Genomic DNA, 25,665 nt, shown 5'->3' on the forward strand with positions numbered 1-25,665 from the left:
TAGGACGTTTCTTTTTATATTTTTAACCAAAGATCATAGAAACACTGTTTTCACATAATGTATGTAGACACTGGTTTCAAATCAAATCACATTTTATTAGTCACATGCTTCGTAAACCCCACGTGTAGACTAACAGTGAAATGCTTAATTATGGGGCCTTCCCAACAATGCAAAGTGAAAGGAAATAATATAAAAGTAAAACAAGTAATAATAAAAGTAATAATAAATACACAATGAGTTACAATAACTTGGCTGGAGATAATAAATATGAGGTTGAAAGGTGGCAGAATTACCCTTTAAGCCTTATACGTTATAAAAGCCAAGCTAACGACTTATGTCATATGTGTTGCCCTGAATCAACACCTACCCTAAGTGGTAATTACTATTACAGTACTTCAGACTGGTTGATATGCATAAAATCTTTTCTTCATAATAAGATAATACATCAGTGTATTATCATTTATCTAACTATACATTTGGCTGGACAGCAAAAACACTTTAATTCCATTTTGCTAATTTTCACTCTTTGTGCTGTTACTGCTATTTGCCTTTGTATGGCTTGGATTTTGTATTTACTACAAATTTCCCACTCTTTTTTTCTCAAGAACAAAATATATATTGAACGACACTTTGTCACAAGATAAAACATATACTACAAAGTCTGATTTCAGTCTTAACTCAATTTTTATCAAAAGTGTGCTTAGTGCATTTTTCCTTTGTAGGGCAGCATGGGCCACTGGCAATGTTACCTTTGCATTGTTTTGGGTTTTTTGTGTCAATTTCGACCAGCCCACCCAACAAAAAAATGGTCCAGCCAATCTGGCATTTGCCAGAATTGCCAATATGCCCCTGCCCACCTGGGAAGCCCACCTCTATTTTTTTTATTCTCAAGGAACACCTTTTAGACAAGCATGTATATGTATATGTATGTGTCGAAATGTTAAACATCCCAATGTCGTTTAAGTGTATGGTATTTTAAGGAATTAAATCTCAGAAACCGGTAGGATTTACAGAGTGGAGACGATTTACAGATCTCACCATTTCTCTCTCGAAAGTTATCTCACAATCACACTGTAGCACATTCAACATGCACAAATAGAGGGCACTAACTCATAAAATCACAGACTATGTATTATATATTATCAAATGTGGATACATAATGAATACTGTTACTTCTCTTCAGAATATAGGGAAATTAAACGTTTCATTTACGTATAGTGTTTTTATATCAAGAAGAGCATTTGGCGAATCTACATATATGAACCAAAAGTGTAATTTACAAACTTTTCCAAAATGGCTCCACATGTCAGAAATAGGTTTTTGTGAGTATGTTTATTGTGACATTTTATGTCTCATTGTAACCGAGAAAGAAAGACTTTGTAGTACGACAAGAATTGTACGATAGTAATATAACTTATCTAGCGCGCTAGATTTCTTTCACGTGCAAATTTGGAATGTATCGGCGCGGTGGGGGCAAGAGGGACCACAATAACAAGCCGGTGAAGAAGGATGAGAGTGACAGCAATAAATATGCCGAGCTTCTCGTGTTCGGCTATGCCTGCAAGCTGTTCCGGGATGACGAGAGGGCTCACTTCCACGAGCAGGGCAAACAGCTCATCCCATGGATGGGGGACAAGAACATCCTGATTGATAGGTCGGTTGAACAAACCTAAAGGAATTGTTATCCTAACCAACTTTCCTAATCCCAGATCTGTCTTTCGAAGGGACTGGTCGGATTTTTGCAAACATAACTGTGACATAAAAGTATTGGCGAACCATTTATCTAGCTTGCTAATGACGTCCTTTTGGCCTCATGAAACCGAAGATGCACTAACTATTAACAGGGTAGCAGAGCGTCATGTCAAGATGCTGTGTCCTCCTTTTAAGTTTGCCATATATTTCAACAGTGAACACGCTCTACATGAGACTGACAGTTGGCTATGATGACCTGTAAAAATAGTTGTTTATTTGGAAATATACCCACTTGAACCATGAAGGGAGTGACATATGTTGGGGTTGAGCGACCTTAATCTGCACGGGCCTGCCTCTTGTTTCGAATGTATGTGTGTGTCTCTCTATCACATAACCAGCCCTTATTTCCCCAGCAAGTAGCCTAAGGCTAAGGGGTCCTGCCTGGCCCCCCAATGCCAACCCCAGCGCCCACTCTGGAGAGGTGGAAGAGAGGAGCGAACGCAGGAAAATATCGTCCGTTTGGGTTCTTACGGATAGGTATTTATGTGCTCGGGTTTGTGTGGATGTACCTTTTTTACAGATATAGAAGGAATTATGCATATTATATGGGGAAGTTAAACCCTGTAAGGTAAGAGGAGAGTTGTTTTCTTTTGTTTTTGTGTTCATGCAAGGCTGTTTCTCCATAGGGAATGTTGAGAGGAATGAGATAAACTACACTGAGTAAGCTTGCCAGAAAACTGCACTAGATAGGCCTATGTCAGGAGTTGTTCAGGTTAGGCTGTCTGTATTGTGACGAGATTGCTCAGTTCCAGTACCATACACTCCCTCATGAAAGATTTGTGACTGAGGTAGCACGTTTTGTTGTTAAAAACTCTTGGTTTTAGGGTCCCATCTGTGTTGGTAAGTAGGTCCATGTGTTGTCTTTCCTCAGTTGCTTCTTCTATTCCTCTAACCCCTCTCTTCACCCTACAGGTATGATGGGCGCGGTCACTTGCATGACCTCTCGGAGTACGACACAGGCTCGTGGAACAGAGACTACCAGCTGTCCGAGGAGGAGGCCAGAATCGAGGCCCTGTGTGATGAGGAGAGGTACCTGGCCATGCACACAGACCTTCTGGAGGAAGAAGCCAGACAAGGTAGACCAATCAGTCACAACTGGAGGATTATACTCTGTCTCTTGTGTCTGAACTGCTGAGCATTGCCTCCACTCATCTGCTGTGGAAGACAGTAAAAGTTTCAAGATTTGTTTTATAAAACATTTTTTTTTTCTTTTATTGATGTTACATTACCAGTCACCACCTATCTTTACAAGACCGTAGAACATGCAAACAAAACTCAAAAGACACTTCAATTTGTTCTGTATTGCGTCACAGACATCTGTGAGTGGAGAAATAAGCTCTTTGAGCCCTTTCTAAAAGCCATGAAATGTGTTTGACTGAAAAGCCTTTTTTGAGACTGCCTCCTTCACTGAAATTACCAAAATTCATGTAATTTCCAACTTAAACTTTCCAAATAAAGCCTGAACTATATAATAATAAAGCTAGACCTTAACCGTTTAACTCATGACAATTGGCCTATATGGATAGGGCTATATTGAAATGTTTCTTACTGAGGAAATATGAAATGCATAACCATGGTAGCAATTGAAAGTGAACTGTTTAGAGATAATGGGAAAATTAGTAGCCCAACGGTGAGTACACAACAGTTCACCTGACACAAGACTCAATCCAAACATTACACTGTTGATTTCATGCACATTTACATTTACTGTACTTTTCGCTGCATGTGTTGATAACGAAATCTGAAAATACTCTGGATACATACATACATGATCAGACTATTGCTAGAAAATCTGGGCTAGGTGCAACATAAGACAAAAAAATAAAAAAGGTTTGAGTAAGAGGAATAACTGGTTTCTACAAGTGGCCACACACCTCTCCAAAGTGTGAACATTTCCTAAGCAATTTCAATGCACTTTTATGACTATACAGTACTGTTTTTATCTCTCCTAGCTGTGCCGTTGTGGAACTAGAGCAAGCACACTTGTAGTTGTTTAATTTTGGACACAACCCTGCATCCCACCATTACACATTTACTGTTGTTGTTTACGCAATCCAAAATGGTCCATTATAAATTGCAATCTGGGTCAGCTGGGCATGATTTGAAAGCTTGTTATATTGTCAGCATGAGTAGCTAAGTTATAAATTACAATCTTACAGTGTTAGGCTCTCACAAGGCAATTCAGAGAAACAGATCATAATTTTAGTGCGCATAGAAAGGAGTCATGAGTGCATTTAGGTGCGTGTGCCCCAGTGAACAGTCTCATTCTGTTCAGAACAGAGCTCTGACGTCATGTGTAGCATGTACAGCCACTACGTTCCAAATCTGCAGTTTTCAACCCATATACGGATACAAATGTAAAGGGTTAAGGATAATTATGTACGTGGATTCATTTGGAAATTACTATATTTGGGCGTAATCAGTTTGACTTTTCCATGGAATCCCCCTACTGAAGCTATGTCAAAGTCATTGAGAGGGTAGATTCTCAGTAGCCTAACTGTAGTATGGGGATCATTTCGGTGCATGCACACCCTCTCGTATGTAGTCTTGTGAGGTCCAAGATAAAATATTAAGTATTTTCTCAGACAATCACTTTCTGGGTGAATGACTGATCATAGACTATTGTTGAGGCTTATGTTTACTGTTTAATGTTTCATTTTCTGTAGTTATCAGCATAATTTGTGCTGCCTTAGACAATGTTGTAAACGTGCCCGTAGTGTAGGGCTTTTCCCCAACTAAAACAAATCTTTGTCGACCAAGAGTTGTCTGTTCTTTCGACCAATTGTGTAAAATGTGTATTTTCCATATATTGACACATCCTGTGTTTAAATCAAATCATCTAAACTCAGCAAAAAATAAACATCCCTTTTTTCAGGACCCTGTCTTTCAATGATAATTTGTAAAAATCTAAATATCTTCATTGTAAAGGGTTTAACTTCTATGGGCTACGTGGGACGCTAGCGTCCCAAATGCGGGACACAGCCAGTGAAATATCAGGGAGTCAAATTCAAAACAACAAAATGTCATAATTCAACTTTCTCAAACATACAACTATTTTACACCATTTTAAAGATACACTTCTCCTTGATGTAACCACATTCTCAAAAAGGCTTTACAGCGAAAGCAAAACATTAGATTATGTTAGGAGAGTACATAGACAAAAATAATCACACAGCCATTTTCCAAGCAAGGACATGTGTCAATAAAACCCAAAACACAGCTAAATGAAGCACTAACCTTTGATCTTCATCAGATGACACTCCTAGGACATTATGTTACACAATACATGTATGTTTTGTTCGATAAAGTTCATATATATATATCCAAAAACAGCATTTTACATTGGCGCGTGATGTTCAGAAAATGTATTCCCACCAAAACCTCCGGTGAATGTGCACATCAATTTACAAAAATACTCATCATAAACATTGACAAAATATGTAACAATTATTTAAAGAATTATAGATAGACTACCTCTGGATGCAACCGCTGTGTCAGATTTTAAAATAGCTTTACGGAGAAAGCACATTTTTCAATATTCTGAGTACATAGCTCAACCATCACAGCAAGCTATACAGACACCCGCCAAGTTCGGGGCAACCTAAACTCAGAATTAGTATTAGAAATTTTGTCTAACCTTTGCTGATCTTCATCAGAATGCATTCCCAGGACTGCTACTTCCACAAGAAATGTTGTTTTTGTTCAAAATAATCCATATTTATGACCAAATACCTCCGTTTTGTTTGTGCGTACAGATCACTTATCCAAAGGCATAACGCGCGAGCGCGGTACCAGAGACGAAAAGTCAAAATGTTCCATTACCGTACTTAGAAGCATGTCAAACGCTGTTTAAAATCAATCTTTATGGTATTTTTAACGTAAAATTGCGATAATATTCCAACCGGACAATAGCATATCCATTCAAGAAGAAAAAGAAGGAACGGCGCGCTTGCGGGACACCGCATATCCAATCCCTTTGTCCACAGGCAGTCCACTGATTGACTGAGCTCCTATTATCTGCCCAGTTGACAGCCAATGGAAGCCTTAGGAAGTGCAACGTGACCCCACAGAAACTGTAGTTTCGATAGAGAATTAAAAGAACTACAATTCTCAGACTTTCCACTTCCTGGTTGGATTTTTCTCGGGTTTTTGCCAGCCATATGAGTTCTGTTATACTCACAGACACCATTCAAACAGTTTTAGAAACTTCAGAGTGTTTTCTATCCAAATCTACTAATAATATGCATATTCTAGTTTCTGGGCAAGAGTAGTAACCAGTTTAATTTGGGTACGTTTTTTCATCTGGCCGTGAAAATACTGCCCCCTACACCCCAACAGGTTAAACACTGTTTCCCATGCTTGTTCAATGAACCGTAAACAATGAATGAAAATGCACCTGTGGAACTGTCGTTAAGACACTAACAGCTTACAGACGGTAGGCAATTAAGGTCACAGTTATGAAAACTTAGGACACTAAAGAGGCCTTTCTACTGACTCTGAAAAACACCAAATGAAAGATGCCCAGGGTCCCTGCTCATCTGCGTGATCGTCCCTTAGGCATGCTGCGAGGAGGCATGAGGACTGGAGATATGGCCAGGGCAATAAATTGCAATGTCCGTAGTGTGAGACGCCTAAGACAGCGCTACAGGGAGACAGGACGGACAGCTGATCGTCCTCGCAGTGGCAGACCACGTGTAACAACACCTGCACAGGATTGGTACATCCGAACATTACACCTGTGGGACAGGTACAGGATGGCAACAACAACTGCCCAAGTGACACCAGGAACGCACAATCCCTCCATCAGTGTTCAAACTGTCCACAATAGGCAGAGAGAGGCTGGACTGAGGGCTTGTAGGCCTGTTGTAAGGCAGGTCCTCACCAGACATCAGCTGCAACAACGTCGCCTACGGGCACAAACCCACCGTCGCTGGACCAGACAGGATTGGCAAAAAGTGCTCTTCACTGACGATTCGCAGTTTTGTCTCACCAGGGGTGATGGTCGGATTCGCATTCATCGTCAAAGGAATGAGCGAGGCCGGTATCTCTGGAGCGGGATCGATGTGGAGGTCCGTCATGGTCTTGTGCGGTGTGTCACAGCATCATCGGACTGAACTTGTTGTCATTACTGGCAATCTCAAAGCTGCGCGTTACAGGGAAGACATCCTCCTCCCTCATGTGGTACCCTTCCTTCAGGCTCATCCTGATATGACCCTCCAGCATGACAATGACACCAGCCATACTGCTCATTCTGTGTGTGATTTCCTGCAAGACAGGAATGTCAGTGTTCTGCCATGGCCAGCGAAGAGCCCGAATCTCAATCCCATTGAGCATGTCTGGGACCTGTTGGATCGGAGGGTGAGGACTAGGGCCAATCCCCCCCAGAAATGTCCGGGAACTTGCAGGTGCCTTTGTGGAAGAGTGGGGTAACATCTCACAGCAGGAACTGGCAAATCTGGTGCAGTCCGTGAGGAGGATATGCACTGCAGTACTTAATGCAGCTGGTGGCCACAACAGATACTGACTGGTACTTTTAATTTTGACCCCCCCTTTGTTCAGGGACACATTATTCCATTTCTGTTAGTCACATGTCTGTGGAACTTGTTCAGTTAATGTCTCAGTTGTTGAATCTTATGTTCATACAAATATTTACACGTTAAGTTTGCTGCAAATTAACAGTTGACAGTGAGAGGACATTCGTTTTTTTTGCTGAGTTTATATTCACTATATTCAGCTTGTCTGATGATTTATGCACACTGTTTGATTAAATAATTAAGAAACCCAAATGACTAGCGGAGTCCGACCAGCAAGTTATTTGATTGTGCCGGGCACAGTCTTGCTGCGCTGTGCTAAAAAAACTAGCACCCATTGTCTCGCGCTCCTCCCTGCTCCAGCAACCACCACAGAATATCAACGTTTTTTCCCCGCTGTCTGTGTTGCTGAATCTGCAACATAATTATAGCCATTTCTGACTGAAAAGTTCTGTTACTGAAATCCCTAATTTGTTTAGGGGAAACATTCCCTATTCCCTCAACCCTTGCTCTCTTTACGTGACAATGCATCACATGCACGTGACCTATTCGCACGGGACTAGTATTACTAGACAACGTTGGTTATGTAATTATTACTCCAGAATCTCCGTTATTCCAGAGGACAATTCGGACTGTATTAGTTTTTTCCCAAACTGCCTCCAGTAATTCTTATTTTTGTTCAATAAGTTGACAATTATGACGGAAGCCTGGAGGTTTTTATCTAGGTGTGAAGATGCAGTATTTCAACATGTCCAGGTAATAGGGTCACACTGAACTCGAGCTTGATTCCCAAGTTTCTAAACCATACCAAACATCTTTGGTATAGTGTCGGCATTATGTATATTTGAATTGAGGAAGTGTGATCATAGTCATTAGGATATTTTAGCACTCTGCAGTACATCTTAAATACCCCCCAGCCTTCAGATGTGATTGCGATGCGTTTTTAAGGCTATGGATTAGAAAGTTAGTTTATCATTTCCAAACGCTTAGGCCAGTTGTATGTTGCTTTGCGATCTATTAACAGCAAGGCTTGCATTGAATAGGCAAAAAAATGTTATTAATGCATTTGGCAATATTCAATTCATAAGCACAAAACATATAAACAAAAGCATTCACTGTGAAAGTTGATATGATACATGTAGGCCATTCATCTATAGCGTATGCGCAGCATTTAGTTCAGTTGATCTAATCTGTTATTGGTTTCTTGTGCAAACCGTGGGCATCTCCTGCCACTATGACATTTCTCTCAAAACACAGGGATGTTGATTCTTGGATTTTCCCAAAAAACGGTAGGTTATTCTGTCTGGAATTGTTACTCTCCTGCCATGTAAATTTTAATTCGGACAGGACTAAAATTACAGATATGGTGTTTTGTCCTCGTGCACATAATTACATAACCCGACTTCCACCAGTAAACTAACCCTGTCCAAATAGGGCACAGTAGTGCCTGACCTATAGCATATCATGATCACATCAATAAATTGTTTTTTACAAACTCTGAACACTGTAACACGTGACAGCAAAATGGATGCAGAGGACGTGGGAAATACACACGAAATGGGGGGATGTTTACTGGTTGCTCAGGAGGTAAAGGAAAAGTCAGATGTATGGAATAAATTTGAGTAGTTGTGTAAAACACTGGATATCAAGAAAAAGAAAGTAAGGAGCAAGCACTGCGTGCATATTATGTGTACCACACAGGCGCTGTATTGACTACAATATATTTTTCTGACTGTTTAGAACAATGTAAACAACACAAAATACCAGAGAGTCCGTTGTAACCTTTTTTTGTTGTTAAGCCTTTATTACAGCAAATAATAAATAGTCACATTCATTCGTAAATGCAATTTTATAAATGGAAAGGTTTAAGCAAATTATTTAGGACTCGCTCATTTTATTTTAAAAATAAAATTCTTGATTGCATGTCAAATCATGAATGACTCGTATGCTGTGTGATGACATGAATTTCTGAATGGTTGATACAGTAGCCTATATAAGTATTGAAATAAGTATAATAAGTATTGAAAGTAAGTTGGTGTATTAAGACTAAACAGGCCTACAGATCAATGGGGGTTGTATAAGGCTGCTATACTAAGCCTACTAATGATAATTCCATTACTTATGATCTTAATAGTAATAGAAACAATAAGGAGCTCAAGAAAAATCAGCATTGTTATTATATTTTTGGTGTCGTGTTGACAAAACTAAGTAAATTATAAAAATACCAGAGAGGCTGTTTTAACAAAAAAAGTCTAAAGCCTTTTTAAAGCAAAGGTTAAAAACAGCCGAATGTGTGAAATTGTTTATTGACATGTTGCATGAGGCTTGGTGCTCACAGAATCAGTAGGCTATTAACCTCCCTGGGCAAGGTGGGACGTTTGCCTCCCACCTAGTCAACAGCCAGTGGAATCACGTCGCGCGAAATACAAATACCTCATAAATGCTATAACTTCAATTTCTCAAACATATGACTATTTTACACCATTTTATAGATACACCTCTCCTGAATCGAACCACGTTGTCCGATTTCAAAAAGGCTTTACAGCAAAAGCAAAACATTAGATTATGTCAGGAGAGTACCCTACCAAAAATAATCACACAGCCATTTTCAAAGCAACTAGCATGCATCACAAATACCCAAAACACAGCTAAATGCAGCACTAACCTTTGACGATCTTCATCAGATGACACTCCTAGGACATCATGTTACACAATACATGCATTTTTTGTTCGATAAAGTTCATATTTATATATAAAAACATAATTTTACATCGGCGCGTGACGTTCAGAAAATATTTTCCCTCAAATACTACCGGTGGATCAGCGCCACAATTTACAAAAATACTTGCCATAAACATTGATACAAAATTAAACACTCATTCAAAGAATTATAGATGAACATCTCCTTTATGCAAACGCTATGAAAGATTTCAAAAAAGCTTCACGAGGAAAGCACTCTTTGCAATAATCTGAGTACTGAGCTCAGAAAAATACACTAGGCTATACAGATAGCCGCCATCTTGGGGACATCTAAGATTATACATTACATTAGAAATATTCCCTTACCTTTGATCATCTTCATCAGAAGGCACTTCCAGGAATCCCAGGTCCACAACAAATGTTGTTTTGTTCGATAAAGTCCATAAGTTATGTCCAAATAACTCCTTGTGTTTTGTGCGTCCAGTAAACTACTCCAAGTGTAGAAAGCGCGCGGACGATGTCGCGATGAAAAGTAAAAAAAAGTTGTATTTACGTTCGTTCAAACATGTCAAACGTTGTAAAACATCAATCTTTAGGGCCTTCAGAACGTGAAGATTCAATAATATTTCAACCGGACGGTTCCTGTGTCTTGAAAAAGGGTTTGGAACGGGAGGATCCTCGCTCGTGAACGCGCCCCAAGAAGTGGTCACCCCCTGCCTCAACAACTTCCCCTCCTTGTCATTCGGGCTCTGTTCATCATAGAAGCTTAAAACAACTTTGTAAAGACTGTCGACATCTAGTGGAAGCCGTAGGAAGTGCACAATTATTACTACGTCACAGTGTATTCAATAGCAAAAGACTTGAGGGGGGGCACATGCATCCAGATTTCCACTTCCTGGTAGGATTTCTCTCAGGTTTTTGCTTGCCATATGAGTTCTGTTATACTCACAGACACCATTCAAACGGTTTTAGAAACTTCAGAGTGTTTTCTATCCAAATCTACTAATAATATGCATATTCTAGCTTCTGAGTCTGAGTAGGAGGCAGTTTAATATGGGCACATATTGAGGATTTATAAAGCAAGGTACAGTGGGGGAAAAAAAGTATTTGATCCCCTGCTGATTTTGTACGTTTGCCCACTTACAAAGAAATGATCAGTCTATAATTTTAATTGTAGGTTTATTGGAACAGTGAGAGACAGAATAACAACAAAAAAATCCAGAAAAACGCATGTTAAAAATGTTATAAATTGATTTGCATTTTAATGAGGGAAATAAGTATTTGACCCCTCTGCAAAACATGACTTAGTACTTGGTGGCAAAACCCTTGTTGGCAATCACAGAGGTCAGACGTTTCTTGTAGTTGGCCACTAGGTTTGCACACATCTCAGGAGGGATTTTGTCCCCTCCTCTTTGCAGATCTTCTCCAAGTCATTAAGGTTTCGAGGCTGACGTTTGGCAACTCGAACCTTCAGCTCCCTCCATAGATTTTCTATGGGATTAAGGTCTGGAGACTGGCTAGGCCACTCCAGGACCTTAATGTGCTTCTTCTTGAGCCACTCCTTTGTTGCCTTGGCCGTGTGTTTTGGGTCATTGTCATGCTGGAATACCCATCCACGACCCATTTTCAATGCCCTGTCTGAGGGAAGGATGTTCTCACCCAAGATTTGATGGTACATGGCCCCGTCCATCGTCCCTTTGATGTGGTGAAGTTGTCCTGTCCCCTTAGCAGAAAAACACCCCCAAAGCATAATGTTTCCACCTCCATGTTTGACGGTGGAGATGGTGTTCTTGGGGTCATAGGCAGCATTCCTCCTCCTCCAAACACGGCGAGTTGTTGATGCCAAAGAGCTCCATTTTGGTCTCATCTGAAATAACACTTTCACCAGTTGTCCTCTGAATCATTCAGATGTTCATTGGCGAACTTCAGATGGGCATGTATATGTATTCTTGAGCAGGGGGACCTTGCGGGCGCTGCAGGATTTCAGTCCTTCACGGCGTATTGTGTTACCAATTGTTTTCTTGGTGACTATGGTCCCAGCTGCCTTGAGATCATTGACAAGATCCTCCCGTGTAGTTCTGGGCTGATTCTTCACCGTTCTCATGATCATTGCAACCCCACAAGGTGAGATCTTGCATGGAGCCCCAGGCCGAGGGGAGACTGACAGTTATTTTGTGTTTCTTCCATTTGCGAATAATCACACCAAATGTTGTCACCTTCTCACCAAGCTGCTTGGCGATGGTCTTGTAGCCCATTCCAGCTTTGTATAGGTCTACAATCTTGTCCCTGACATCCTTGGAGAGCTCTTTGGTCTTGGCCATGGTGGAGAGTTTGGACTCAAATTGATTGATTGCTTCTGTGGACAGGTGTCTTTTTACAGGTAACAAGCTGCGGTTAGGAGCACTCCCTTTAAGAGTGTGCTCCTAATCTCAGCTCGTTACCTGTAGAAAAGACACCTGGGAGCCAGAAATCTTTCTGATTGAGAGGGGGTCAAATACTTATTTCCCTCATTAAAATGCAAATCAATTTATAACATTTTTGACATGTGTGTTTCTGGATATTTTTGTTGTTATTCTGTCTCTCACTGTTCAAATAAACCTACCATTAAAGTTATAGACTGATCCTTTATTTATCAGTGGGCAAACGTACAAAATCAGCAGGGGATCATATACAAAGCAAAATGGTCTGGGAAGAGGCACAAATTCAACAGCGCACTGATGTGTTTCTGAACCGCCGACAGCGACCTCTATCCAAGGCGGGAGAAAGCACATTTGTTATAAAATAATATTATTTTTGTTAGTGTTGCACCATTGTTTTTATGTAACATAACCATTTACAATTTCAGTTGCACATGTCTTAGTAGCACGTCTCCACAGTGGATCAGTCCACTCACAGGCGTGAATCAGACAGGTCTCTGTACACCATTTTATATCCATCCGTCCATCCATCCAAAAAATGTTATGGGGTTAGCCCTACCGTAGTGTAACTTTTTTCATGAATTTTTAACTACCGTTGCCTGATTTTCATGCGACAGTTCCTCTCCTGTCCAAAGATTTCTATATTATTGGCTTAAAGTCTTGAGTGTTGAAATACACATAATTTTAAAAAGACTATCCTAAGGTTATTTTAGCAATGCTGCACACTTCATAGCAAATATTCTGTCACTTTTAATGAAATAGCTCTGACGATTACATAAAGAGTCACCTTTGCTAAATTAAATCTAGCCTAAGTGACTACTTAAATTAAATAGTTTCGAAGGGTTTAAGTGAAATATGGTGTTTAATTCCCAAACTGACTGAGTCCTCATGTAATTTGTGTTACTTTTGTCCCCTCACGCTCGTGCGCCCTTGAGTAGTGGGGCTTTAGAAATTATCCATGTGGGGACACGAGACGCATAAAAAAATATTTTTCTTGTTAGATGGGAATTTGACTTTGATTCCTCAGTCCTTTACTGTGAGATCAATTGCAATAGAAAAGTGTGGTGTTATAAGGTAAGCTTGGCTTCGATCTGCTTTAGTTTTTGTCAGCTCTCAGCTCACAGCGTTCTTTACATCCTTAACTATGCAGGATGGATGGAATGATGATTTTGAATTAATCCAATGTTTTTGTCTCATGCTAGAGGCAATAACAACAGTAGCCTATTATGGCTGTATTTTTCAATACATCTACCGTTCCATTCCCCTCACTCGTCCAATATGTATGTTTGTCTCACACAGAGGAAGAATACAAGCGTCTTAGTGAAGCTCTGGCAGATGAAGGCACCTATAACGCAGTGGGCTTCCGCTACAGCGCAGACTACTACGACCCTTCTCAACCCACTGAGGAAGAGGAGGCCAACAGGGAGATGGGTGAGCACACACACACATAAATGCACACACATTTAAGTTACGTATTTGAATCCACAAATGACATGCATCACAAAAAAGGAATTAAAATTCAAGTAAACTCACACATATATTTACAATACCTCTTGATGCCACTTGTTACCCCTTGAAACCACTGAGCATCTTTCTTTGACCTGCCGTTAGGGGGAGAGAGAGGAGAAAGCGAGAGACATACATCTCACACTAGACACATGAATACACTGGTGGAGAGGCTCACATATCACCTTTAATGAAAACCCTGTGATTAATTATTTAGCATGGCAGGCTCCCCGGAGTCACATAAACCACTATTTGAAGCCCTGGAGCTATACAAAATAAAGCTTTTTCAAGTTTCGGCACTGAATGTGACGTCTTACTGGCTAGCTACTCTACTGACTTTTAATCATCTGTGAGGTCCAGTGCTGGGCTCCAGCCTCTTCAATAGGCCCAGTGAACAGCCGATCTGCCAACTTCTGTCTGTAGAGTCCGAACAGTTTGGGCTGCACACTAATATTACCCCTCTGTGGAAAGGTGAGACTCTCACAAATATGTACATGTCGGTTGTTTTGCACAAGACACGTCTGAAGGTCCCCCGGTACCAGTTTAAAAATGAATGGAAGTATATTTCCTGATCTTTCAGATATAGGACAGATACTTAAGAACAAATTTCCTTTAGTTTTTTTGGGGGGACTGTCTGCTGTTCCATGTAGTGAATCTGTTACTCAATACGTATGCATGGGCTAATAGCAGTAAGGCTAAATTATATATTTAAAATTCAAAATCAAATGGCTAAATAATCCTTGGTTATGACCTTCTTAAAACAATGTAATATAGTTTAGTAGAACCCCCACGGCTAGGGCTTAGTCTGTAGAGGGTTATTGATAAGTGGCTGTCAGGACGCTGTGCTCTGCGTCAGTCCTATTTGAATGCCCCTCCAACTGGTAATAACTAGTGGGAAAATCGTCTATCATACCTGAGCTTCCACTTCTCCCACATGCTGACCTCTGACCTACAAAGGAAATTACCTCAATAACAACATTTTTGGCAAAACATTATTTTAATATAAGCAATCTATTAATGTTTTTTTTTTTTAAAACACTATAATTTGTTTGCGAGCATGATAGCTGTACTTTTAGTTTGTGGTTGATGCAGCTTGTTTGCCATTAGCCAATCAGCGTTTCTTAACTATTCTGAACAAAAATATCAACGCAATATGTGGAGTGTTGGTCCCATGTTTCATGAGCTAAAATAGAAGATCCCATACATTTTCCGTATTCACAAAAGCTTATTTCTCTCAAATTTTGTACACAAATTTGTTTACATCCCTGTTAGTGAGCATTTCTCCATCCACCTGACAGGTGTGGCATATCAAGAAGCTGATTAAACAACATGATCATTACACAGGTGCACATTGTGCTGGGGACAAAAAAGGCCACTTTAAAATGTACAGTTTTGTCACACAACACAATGCCACAGATGTCTCAAGTTTTGAGGGAGCGTGCAATTGGCATACTGACTGCAGGAATGTCCACCAGAGCTGTTGCCAGAGAATTGAATGTTTATTTCTCTACCATAAGCCGTTTTAGAGAATTTGGCAGTACATCCTACTGGCCTCGTGTCTCAGGACCTCCACATCCGACTTAAAAAAAAAAAATTCTGATTGCAGTTTGGCGTCATAACCAACTTCAGTGGGAAAATGTACACCTTTGATGGCCACTGGCACGCTGGAGAAGTGTGCTTTTCACGGATTAATCCCGGTTTCAACTGTACTGGGCAGATGGCAGACAACGTGTATGGCGTTGTGTGGGTGAGCGGTTTGCTGATGTCAACGTTGTGAACAGAGTGCACCGTGGTGGTGGGTTTATGGTATGGGCAGGCAGGCATAAGCTACAGACAACGTTGATGGCAATTTGAATGCACAGAGATACCATGATGAGATCCTGAGGCCCATTTTCCTGACATTCATCCGCCGCCATCACCTCATGATAATGAGCATGATAATGCTGTCGCATGTCCCAAGGATCTGTACACAATTCTGAAAATGTCCCAGTTCTTTCATGACCTGCGTACTCACCAGACATGTCACCCATTGAGCATGTTTGGGATGCTCTGGATCAACGTGTACGACAGTGTGTTTGTTGTAGGCTTGGGTGGTATACCGTATACCGGGGTATTTTGAAATAGCCGCAGGATGGTTTTTCAATACCGTCAATACTGTTGAAACTATTTCTTATGTTGTTTTTTACATTTAATTTTTTTTGCAACTTTATAAATACCTGCAGTCAACTTGTGCAATACATTAGGAGATAAAGAAAATCCCCTTCTTGATTTCACCTGTCACATAATTTTTCGTTGAAGCTTACCGGTACTCCCCAGTCACGTGGTGTTTACAAGCACACAGCAACTAGAGACCGGAGCCTTGTGAGTCACTCACTGTTGTGCAGCATGCGGCAGGTGATCTAGTCACGTTATGAAATTCATAAGTATAGTTTTGCCAGCAAGATAACTTATTAGTTATAAGACAACTGTTTGAAATGTGCTAAATGCTCAGCAGTTGTGCATTTGGTTTGCTAATTTTGTAGCTAGTTAACTATCTAGTGGTTAGCTTCTTCCAAAGTCAAGCTTTGCTTGGTAAAAGCAGAGAATCCCCTCCTGGATCAAGAGCCTTGATGTCTAATATTTGGTTTGTGATTGCAGTAAACTGTGAGTAGTATTTCTGAGTTACTTATGTATCTTTGAGCTGGGATTTCTGTCCTACAAGTAGTTTAGGTCAAGGATTGTATAAAATATTTGCAATGCGCTCGTTAGCATTTAGTTAGGGTTCTCTATGGGATTGTACATGTATTGTTAGCATTACCAACCTTCGGATTAGAGGCCCAGTGGGGTTTGAAAATAGGCCCCCTTCTGTTCAGTGCCGGTATTACAGAATATCCTTTTATGGCACAAGGTCAGTATGAAGGTAGGACAACCTGGATACCTCCCAAGCCTAGCGTGTTCCAGTTCCCCGACAATATCCAGCAACTTCGCACAGCCATTGAAGAGGGGTGGGATGACATTCCACAGGCCACAATCAACAGCCTGATCAACTCTATGCGAAGGAGATGTTGTGCAGCCTGAGTCAAATGGTGGGCACTCTAGATACTGACGGGTTTTCTGATCCACACCCCTACTTTTTTTAAGGTAACTGGGCTCCCGAGTGGCCCAGCGGTCTAAGGCACTGCATCTCAGTGCCAGAGGCGTCACTACAGACCCTGGTTTGATTCCAGGCCGTATCACAACCGGGCGTGATTGGGAGTCCCATAGGGCAGCGCACAATTGGCCCAGTGTCGTCCGGGTTAGGGTTTGGCCGGGTTAGGCCTTCATTGTAAATAAGAATTTGTTCTTAACTGTCTTGCCTAGTTAACTAAAGATTAAATAAACAAATAAATACAAAATATCTGCATTCCCAGGCATGTGAAATAGATTAGAGCCTAATGAATTTATTTCAATTGACTGATTTCGTTATACGAACTATAACTCAGTAAAATCGTAGAAATTGTTGCATGTTGTGTTTATATTTTTGTTCAGTGTAATTTAAAGTTTTATACCCCTGAATGTGCGCACGGTCTCTCTCGGGCACACTCTGATCATGAAGTCACCTCGTGCAAGTGAGCAGCCTTCTAGCAAGCAAGCTAGCTAGCAAAATGGCTAATGGCTAATTCTGAGTGGTCTAAACATACAAATAACATTCTGACATGAACAAATGTATTCGAAATCGCATTCATACCTGAAAGGGAGAAATATACAAATAAATCACACGGCTTTGGCTTCAAGTCACTTGTAATGAGTGAGCTGGGAAGCTCTGTAGGATTTAAAAAACATTTTTTTGAACCTTTATTTTAACTAGGCAACTCAGTTAAGAACAAATTCTTATTTACAATGACCGCCATCCCGGGGAACAGTGGGTTAACTGCCTTGTTCAGGTGCAGAACGACATATTTTTACCTTGTCAGCTCAGGGATTCGATCCAGCAACCTTTCGGTTACTGGCCCAATGCTCTAACCACTAGGCTGGCTACCCTCCGCCCCAATTTATAGGTATAACCAATCAAAATCAGATCAGACATCAATAAAGTGCAGAGATTGTATAACCAACATTTAGATAAATTAATTTCATATTACTTACTGGTATACATTGTGATTCTGTATTTTTGTTATTATTAAGGCACTTTTAATTTTATCACATAAGCACGTGAATGCATCCAACTCGTATTTACTACTTCAAAGCTGAAATTACCACCTTCCCAATTGTTTATGAACGCAGCATTATACAACCCCTCCAACCCGTTCCCCTCCAGCCAACGCCAAAGGGCCCCTCCCTCAGCAGATGGTACAGTACTACTGCTGTGTGTCTGAGTGCTGTCATCAGTACTGTCACCTGGCACTGCCTGGGATTACTCAGCAGTACAAAACTCCTCTGTGTGTGTGTGTGTGTGTGTGTGTGTGTGTGTGTGTGTGTGTGTGTGTGTGTGTGTGTGTGTGTGTGTGTGTGTGTGTGTGTGTGTGTGTGTGTGTGTGTGTGTGTGTGTGTGTGTGTGTGTGTGTGCTCGTTCGTCTCTGTTGTGGTATCGGCAGCCGGGGCACACCTCGGGCGACCAGCAGTGCGCCTGATTAAATCAGCACAAGACAAATCTATGCTGGGCTCCTTGGCTGCAATGTTTGCCATTAATGTGCTTAACCTCTACATCCATCTGCAGCCTCCCCACATTGAACTAACGCATACAATTTTAATCAAATTTCCAGCTGACCTGTCCGTGTGTTATGTCACACTGGGGGGAGTGGGTTAGATGTAAATAATTGTGACAGGGACCACCACCACCCAGAAAGTTAAGAGTAAGTAAAGCAGAAACTGAGTGCTTCGGGCAACGTGGCCGAATGAGAGTGGGTAGAGGAAGGAGAGGAGGAAACGTTGAGTGCTTGTTGTGTGTCACAGTGACTGTAGGTAGAATCCTAATCTCTCTTCTTCTCTCTCTCCCTGACCTTGTGGGTTGTTCCTCATTAGAGGAAACAGAGCCGCAGGAGAGTGAGGAACCCTTCGTGGCGCCCCCGGGCCTGGCGATCCCCCCCGATGTGGAGCTGGTGAGTACCCTGCACTACTTCATGCTAATATTGAGGTCATTTAAGTTCATCTGACTATGATACCCTGTCATTTACATACAAGTACCTTTCTCCTGTCAAAGTACCTTTTCTAAGAAACACATGAAAGTAACTGATTAACTCCCTGACCTTTAATGTAAATATGAATGTATTTGTGTATATACCGGTATGTTTTTAATCACATTTTTCTAAGTAGAGAAATTATAAGCCATATATCTGGAATGGATAATGTGGACCATAGGGTTGCAGAATGGGTTTTAACCCATAAGTCTAAGCCGGGGGGCGGTTCTACTAAGCTATATGGATTTGTGTTTAAAGGTCATATCAAGGATCATTTACCTATTTGATTTTGAAGTTTAAGACCCATTGAAGTAAGAGATTCATGGAACAACATGGAACAACAGAAAGTCCCCCAAAAAATCTAAAGGAAGTTTGTTCTGAAGTGTCTGTCCTATATCTGGGAGAGATAATAAAGACCAGAAAACATATAAGTTACAAGTTTTTAGGGAGCTTTCAATTGTCATTCTTACTGCAGGAATGTCCACCAGAGCTGTTGCGAGAGAATTGAATGTTAATTTCTCTACCATAATCCGTCGTTTTAGAGAATTTGGCAGTACGTCCAACCGGCCTCACAACCGCAAACCACGCGTATGGTGTTGTGTGGGCGAGAGGTTTGCTGATGTCAATATTGTGAACAGAGTACCCCATGGTGGAGTTGTGGTATGGGCTGGCATAAGCTACAGACAATGAACACAGTTGCATTTTATCGATGACAATTTGAATGCACAGAAATACCCTGACGAGATCCAGAGGCCAATATTTTTAAGGTATCTGTGACCAACAGATGCATATCTATATTCCCAGTCATGTGAAATCCATAGATTAGGGCCTAATGAATTTATTTCTATTGACTGATTTCCTTATATGAATTGTAACTCAGTAAAATCTTTGAAATTGTTGCATGTTGCGTTTATATTTTTGTTCAGTATACATTTGAACAATGGTGGGTCCAGGGTCCAACAGTTTACATAACACTCACTATTATGGAGCCGTGGAGAGGGAAAAGGAAGGGAACGGACCAGCAAACAGCAGAACTTGCTTGCGAGTGTTGTGCATGTGATAGACAGTGACTGGTGCAGTATTGATGTTGCGAGGCTGATCAGACTGCAGACAGACCAATAGACAGACACAGACAAGTGGTGAGTTGAACGATAAGGTGTCTTATCTGGAGGATGGTATTGAGGTCATCACTCACATCCTGCAGCCTGGGAGGAGACTGAGAAGAGGAGTCTGCTGTGCTGCTTTAGTTTGCGTCAGTCAGTATCATCCCAGTCCACTAGGACAGACTTTCCACTCCACTGCTGCTGCTTCCCCCATTGACCGCCGGTTGCCTTTCATCTGCAGGCTCCTTCCAACTCAAGAAGGGGAGGCTTTCATCTCAGCATGGCCTCGATTTTCACTCACTCACTCACTCACTCACTCACTCACTCACTCACTCACTCACTCACTCACTCACTCACTCTCACACACACACACACCCTAAAGACTTCAGACTGACACAAACACACACACAAACTTACATACACCCAGGGACGTGCGCATGAACACACGCATAGTATATGCTGACATAGTATATAGCTGACAGAGAGATCTTCCTCACTCTGGCTGTCAGTGTCCTCTGTGATGTCCAGACACACATGCGCATCCTTTCCACGTGTCCTTGTAATGAGATTTCGATTGGGTACCCTGCGAAGGGTACCGTCTCCGTCTTGAAACGGCCAATTAGTCAAAGCCGGCGCTTTTCTCAGAATATCTGATTTGAACTATTAATTTGGGGATGTGGCTGTGTTTCCCCCGTTATCACAGGCAGTCGCCGGTCTGACAGCCTGGGGGGTGGGGCGAAGGAATCGTCTCTCTCTCTGCTCTTCCTTTCTGTGTTTCATGATTTGATAAGAAGTTCCTCGTTAAAATTCAAAATTGCAAGTTTAGTTTATGCTCTCGCAAAACGCGTAAGTGTGTGTGTGTGTAGTGGAATGTTACTGCAGAGTTTAGGCCCAAGCGTCTTCTCTCCAAAGGATTTCATTTGATGAGAAATGTGTGTTTTTGGTAGTTTTTTCTGAGGGTAACTAACGAGAATGATTCATCATTGAAAGTACACAGTCACAGTGATATTGAATAATCGAGTCCCAATGATTTCCATCTTGTATGTATTTAGTAAATGATTGTTAGTGAAGAAGCTATTACACCTCAGCTACAGTCTTTAGGAAATAGAATTTGGTTGATCCCCCACAAAGAATTAATTGCCACACTTAAAACCTGTTTCATGTCACGTTGTAGCGTATTTAGCTTTTTCGTCTTTGCTTTTGAAGTGATTACTCTTGTGCCTCAGTTATTAAATACAGTTACATTAACTTGCCCAACAGGAGAGTCTGGGGCCGTATGTATCAAGCATCTCATACAAGGAGTGCTGATTCAGGATCCCCTTTCCCTGTTAGATCGCAATGAATAATGTTACATGGAAAGTGGCCTTGATCCTACAGTCGTGGCCAAAACTTTTGAAAATGACACAAAAATATTAATTTCCACAAAGTTTGCTGCTTCAGTTGTCTTTAGATATTTTTGTCAGATGTTACTATGGAATACTGAAGTATAATTACAAGCATTTCATAAGTGTCAAAGGCTTTTATTGACAATTACATGAAGTTGATGCAGAGAGTCAATATTTGCAGTCTTGACCCTTCCTTTTCAAGACCTCTGCAATCCGCCCTGTCAATTAACTTCTGGGTCACATCCTGACTGATGGCAGCCGATTCTTGCATAATCAATGATTGGAGTTTGTCAGAATTTGTGGGTTTTTGTTTGTCCACCCGCCTCTTGAGGATTGACCAGAAATTCTCAATGGGATTAAGGTCTGGGGAGTTTCCTGGCCTTGGACCCAAAATATTGATTTTTTTTTTTTCTTTTTCTTTTTTTTCCCCGAGCCACTTAGTTATCACTTTTGCCTTATGGAAAGGTGCTCTATCATGCTGGAAAGGCATTGTTCGTCACCAAACTGTTCCTGGATGGTTGGGAGAAGTTGCTCTCGGAGGATGTGTTGGTACCATTCTTTATTCATGGCTGTGTTCTTAGGCAAAATTGTGAGTGAGCCCACTCCCTTGGCTGAGAAGCAACCCCACACATGAAAGGTCTCAGGATGCTTTACTGTTGGCATGACACAGGACTGATGGTAGCGCTCACCTTGTTTTCTCCGGACACGCATTTTTTCCGGATGCCCCAAACAATCAGCAGTCCGGGCACTGTATCTTTTGCAGAATATCAGTCTGTCCCTGATGTTTTTCCTGGAGAGAAGGGGCTTCTTTGCTGCCCTTCTTGACACCAGGCCATCCTCCAAAAGTCTTCGCCTCACTGTGTGTGCAGATGCACTCACACCTACGTGCTGCCGTTCCTGAGCAAGCTCTGTACTGGTAGTGCCCCGATCCTGCAACTGAATCAACTTTAGGAGACGGTCCTGGCGCTTGCTGGACTTTCTTGGGCGCCCTGAAGCCTTTTTCACAACAATTGAACCGCTCTCCTTGAAGTGCTTGTTGATCCGATAAATGGTTGATTTAGGCGCAATCTTACTGGCAGCAATATCCTTGCCTGTGAAGCCCTTTTTGTGCATAGCAATGATGACGGCACATGTTTCCTTGCAGGTAACCATGGTTGACAGAGGAAGAAAAATTATTCCAAGCACCACCCTCCCTTTTGAAGCTTCCAGTCTGTTATTCGAACTCAATCAGCATGACAGAGTGATCTCACCCTTGTCCTCGTCAACACTCACACCTGTTATGATGTCAGCTGATCCTTTTGTGGCAGGGCTGAAATGCAGTGGAAATGTTTTTTGGGGGATTCAGTTAATTTGCATGGCAAAGAGGGACTTGTCAATTAATTGCAATTCATCTGATCACTCTTCATAACATTCTGGAGTATATGCAAATTGCCATCATACAAACTGAGGCGGCGGACTTAGAAAATGTATATTTGTGTCATTCTCAAAACATTTGGCCACGACTGTAGATCAGCATTCCTACTCTTGCTTGATACATACATCCCCAGGTTGTCACCTATCCTTAACCCCACACTTCGTTTGACTTAGTGTGTTTCCTCTTCCCATTTCCAGCCAGCGACCACCAAAACCCATGCCATCATTGAGAGGACCGCCAACTTTGTGTGCCAGCAGGGGGCCCAGTTTGAGATTGTTTTGAAAGCCAAGCAGTCTGGCAACTCCCAGTTTGACTTCCTGAACTTCGAACACTACCTGAACCCCTACTACAAACACATCCTGAAGGCCATGAAGGAGGGCCGCTATACCTCCGCCGCCGACAAGCAGGATTTACAGGGTGAGTCACAGAGATTAACGAAAAGGGTTTATATAGAATGAGTTGTACATCATGGGATACATAGTATATGTTACTATCTAATACATAATACATGTGGAAATCTTAGAGAACAGTGGCACAGAATACATTTTAAAGGGATACTTCGGATTTTGGTAATGAAGCCCTTTATCTACTTCACGCAGACATAAAAATGGTATTCACAAGTTCATCTGACTGGGGAAGTACATAAAGGGCTCCATTACCAAAATCCTGAAGTGTCCCTTTAACAACAGAATACATTAATAGAATTCAGAATACATGGAGTACTTATTACTGTAGTATTCGACTATAGTATTGTTAGGTTCTAAATATCAGAGTAAGAACTCGGCGGACACTATAAAAGCTTCAACCAAAGGATCTAACAGCTGAACAGACAAGACATGGTTCCACCAGTGGTAGTATATATTTTGGGGGCGGCAGGCCTAGTGGTTAGAGCATTGGGCCAGTAACTGAAAGGTTGCTAGATCGAATCCCTGAGCTAACAAGGTAAAAATCTGTTGTTCTGCCCCTGAACAAGGCAGTTAACCCACTGTTCCTAGGCAATCATTGTAAATCAGAATTTGTTCTTAACTGACTTGCCTAGTTAAATAAAGGTTAAATAAAATATATATACAGTGAGGGGAAAAAAGTATTTGATCCCCTGCTGATTTTGTACGTTTGCCCACTGACAAAGAAATGATCAGTCTATAATTTTAATGCTAGGTTTATTTGAAGAGTGAGAGACAGAATAACAACAAAATAATCCAGAAAAACGAATGTCAAAAATGTTATAAATTGATTTGTATTTTAATGAGGGAAATAAGTATTTGACCCCCTCTCAATCAGAAAGAGTTCTGGCTCCCAGGTGTGTTTTATACAGATAACGAGCTGAGATTAGGAGCACACTCTTAAAGGTAGTGCTCGTAATCTCAGTTTGTTACCTGTATAAAATACACCTGTCCACAGAAGCAATCAATCAATCAGATTCCAAACTCTCCACCATGGCCAAGACCAAAGAGCTCTCCAAGGATGTCAGGGACAAGATTGTAGACCTACACAAGGCTGGAATGGGCTACAAGACCATCGCCAAGCAGCTTAGAGAGAAGGTGACAACAGTTGGTGCGATTATTCGCAAATGGAAGAAACACAAAATAACTGTCTGTCTCCCTCGGCCTGGGGCTCTATGCAAGATCTCACCTCGTGGAGTTGCAATGATCATGAGAACGGTGAGGAATCAGCCCAGAACTACACGGGAGGATCTTGTTAATGATCTCAAGGCAGCTGGGACCATAGTCACCAAGAAAACAATTGGTAACACACTACTCCGTGAAGGACTGAAATCCTGCAACGTCTGCAAGGTCCCCCCCCCTGCTCAAGAAAGAACATATACATGCCCGTCTGAAGTTTGCCAATGCACATCTGAATGATTCAGAGGACGACTGGGTGAAAGTGTTGTGGTCAGATGAGACCAAAATGGAGCTCTTTGCCATCAACTCAACTCGCTGTGTTTGGAGGAGGAGGAATGCTGCCTATGACCCCAAGAACACCATCCCCACCGTCAAACATGGAGGTGGAAACATTATGCTTTGGGGGTGTTTTTCTGCTAAGGGGACAGTACAACTTCACCGCATCAAAGGGACGATGGACGGGGCCATGTACCATCGAATCTAGGGTGAGAACCTCCTTCCCTCAGCCAGGGCATCGAAAATGGGTCGTGGATGGGTATTCCAGCATGACAATGACCCAAAACACACGGCCAAGGCAACAAAGGAGTAGCTCAAGAAGAAGCACATTAAGGTCCTGGAATGGCCTAGCCAGTCTCCAGACCTTAATCCCATAAAAAATCTGTGGAGGGAGCTGAAGGTTTGATTTGCCAAACGTCAGCCTCGAAACCTTAATGACTTGGAGAAGATCTGCAAAGAGTGGGACAAAATCCCTCCTGAGATGTGTGCAAACCTGGTGTTCAACTACAAGAAACTTCTGACCTCTGTGATTTCCAACAAGGGTTTTGCCACCAAGTACTAAGTCATGTTTTGCAGAGGGGTCAAATACTTATTTCCCTCATTAAAATGCAAATCAATTTATAACATTTTTGACATGTGTTTTTCTGGATTTTTTTGTTGTTATTCTGTCTGTCACTGTTCAAATAGACCTACCATTAAAATTATAGACTGATAATTTCTTTGTCAGTGGGAAAATGTACAAAATCGGCAGGGGATCAAATACTTTTTCCCCTCACTGTACCCCAATTTGGGGTGGAATGTCCTCCTTCTCTCTAAACATTACA

The 25,665-nt window shown here is 41.5% G+C and overlaps 1 protein-coding gene across 1 annotated transcript in view; it reads left to right on the forward strand.

The window, feature by feature from the left end:
• Positions 1–1,269: 1,269 nt before the first annotated feature.
• The window catches only part of LOC123728751 (splicing factor, suppressor of white-apricot homolog), a 129,572-nt gene continuing 105,176 nt past the window's right edge, over positions 1,270–25,665 (forward strand). The window contains exons 1-5 of the mRNA XM_045701472.1: positions 1,270–1,654; positions 2,665–2,828; positions 13,700–13,831; positions 18,887–18,963; positions 23,141–23,360. Of these exons, the coding sequence (XP_045557428.1) occupies positions 1,455–1,654; positions 2,665–2,828; positions 13,700–13,831; positions 18,887–18,963; positions 23,141–23,360 (793 nt within the window). The 5' untranslated portion in view covers positions 1,270–1,454. The remainder of the gene's footprint in view (positions 1,655–2,664; positions 2,829–13,699; positions 13,832–18,886; positions 18,964–23,140; positions 23,361–25,665) is intronic.

This window comes from Salmo salar, chromosome ssa01 (assembly GCF_905237065.1).
Source record: "Salmo salar chromosome ssa01, Ssal_v3.1, whole genome shotgun sequence".
In the NCBI taxonomy this organism is placed as follows: Eukaryota; Metazoa; Chordata; class Actinopteri; order Salmoniformes; family Salmonidae; genus Salmo; species Salmo salar.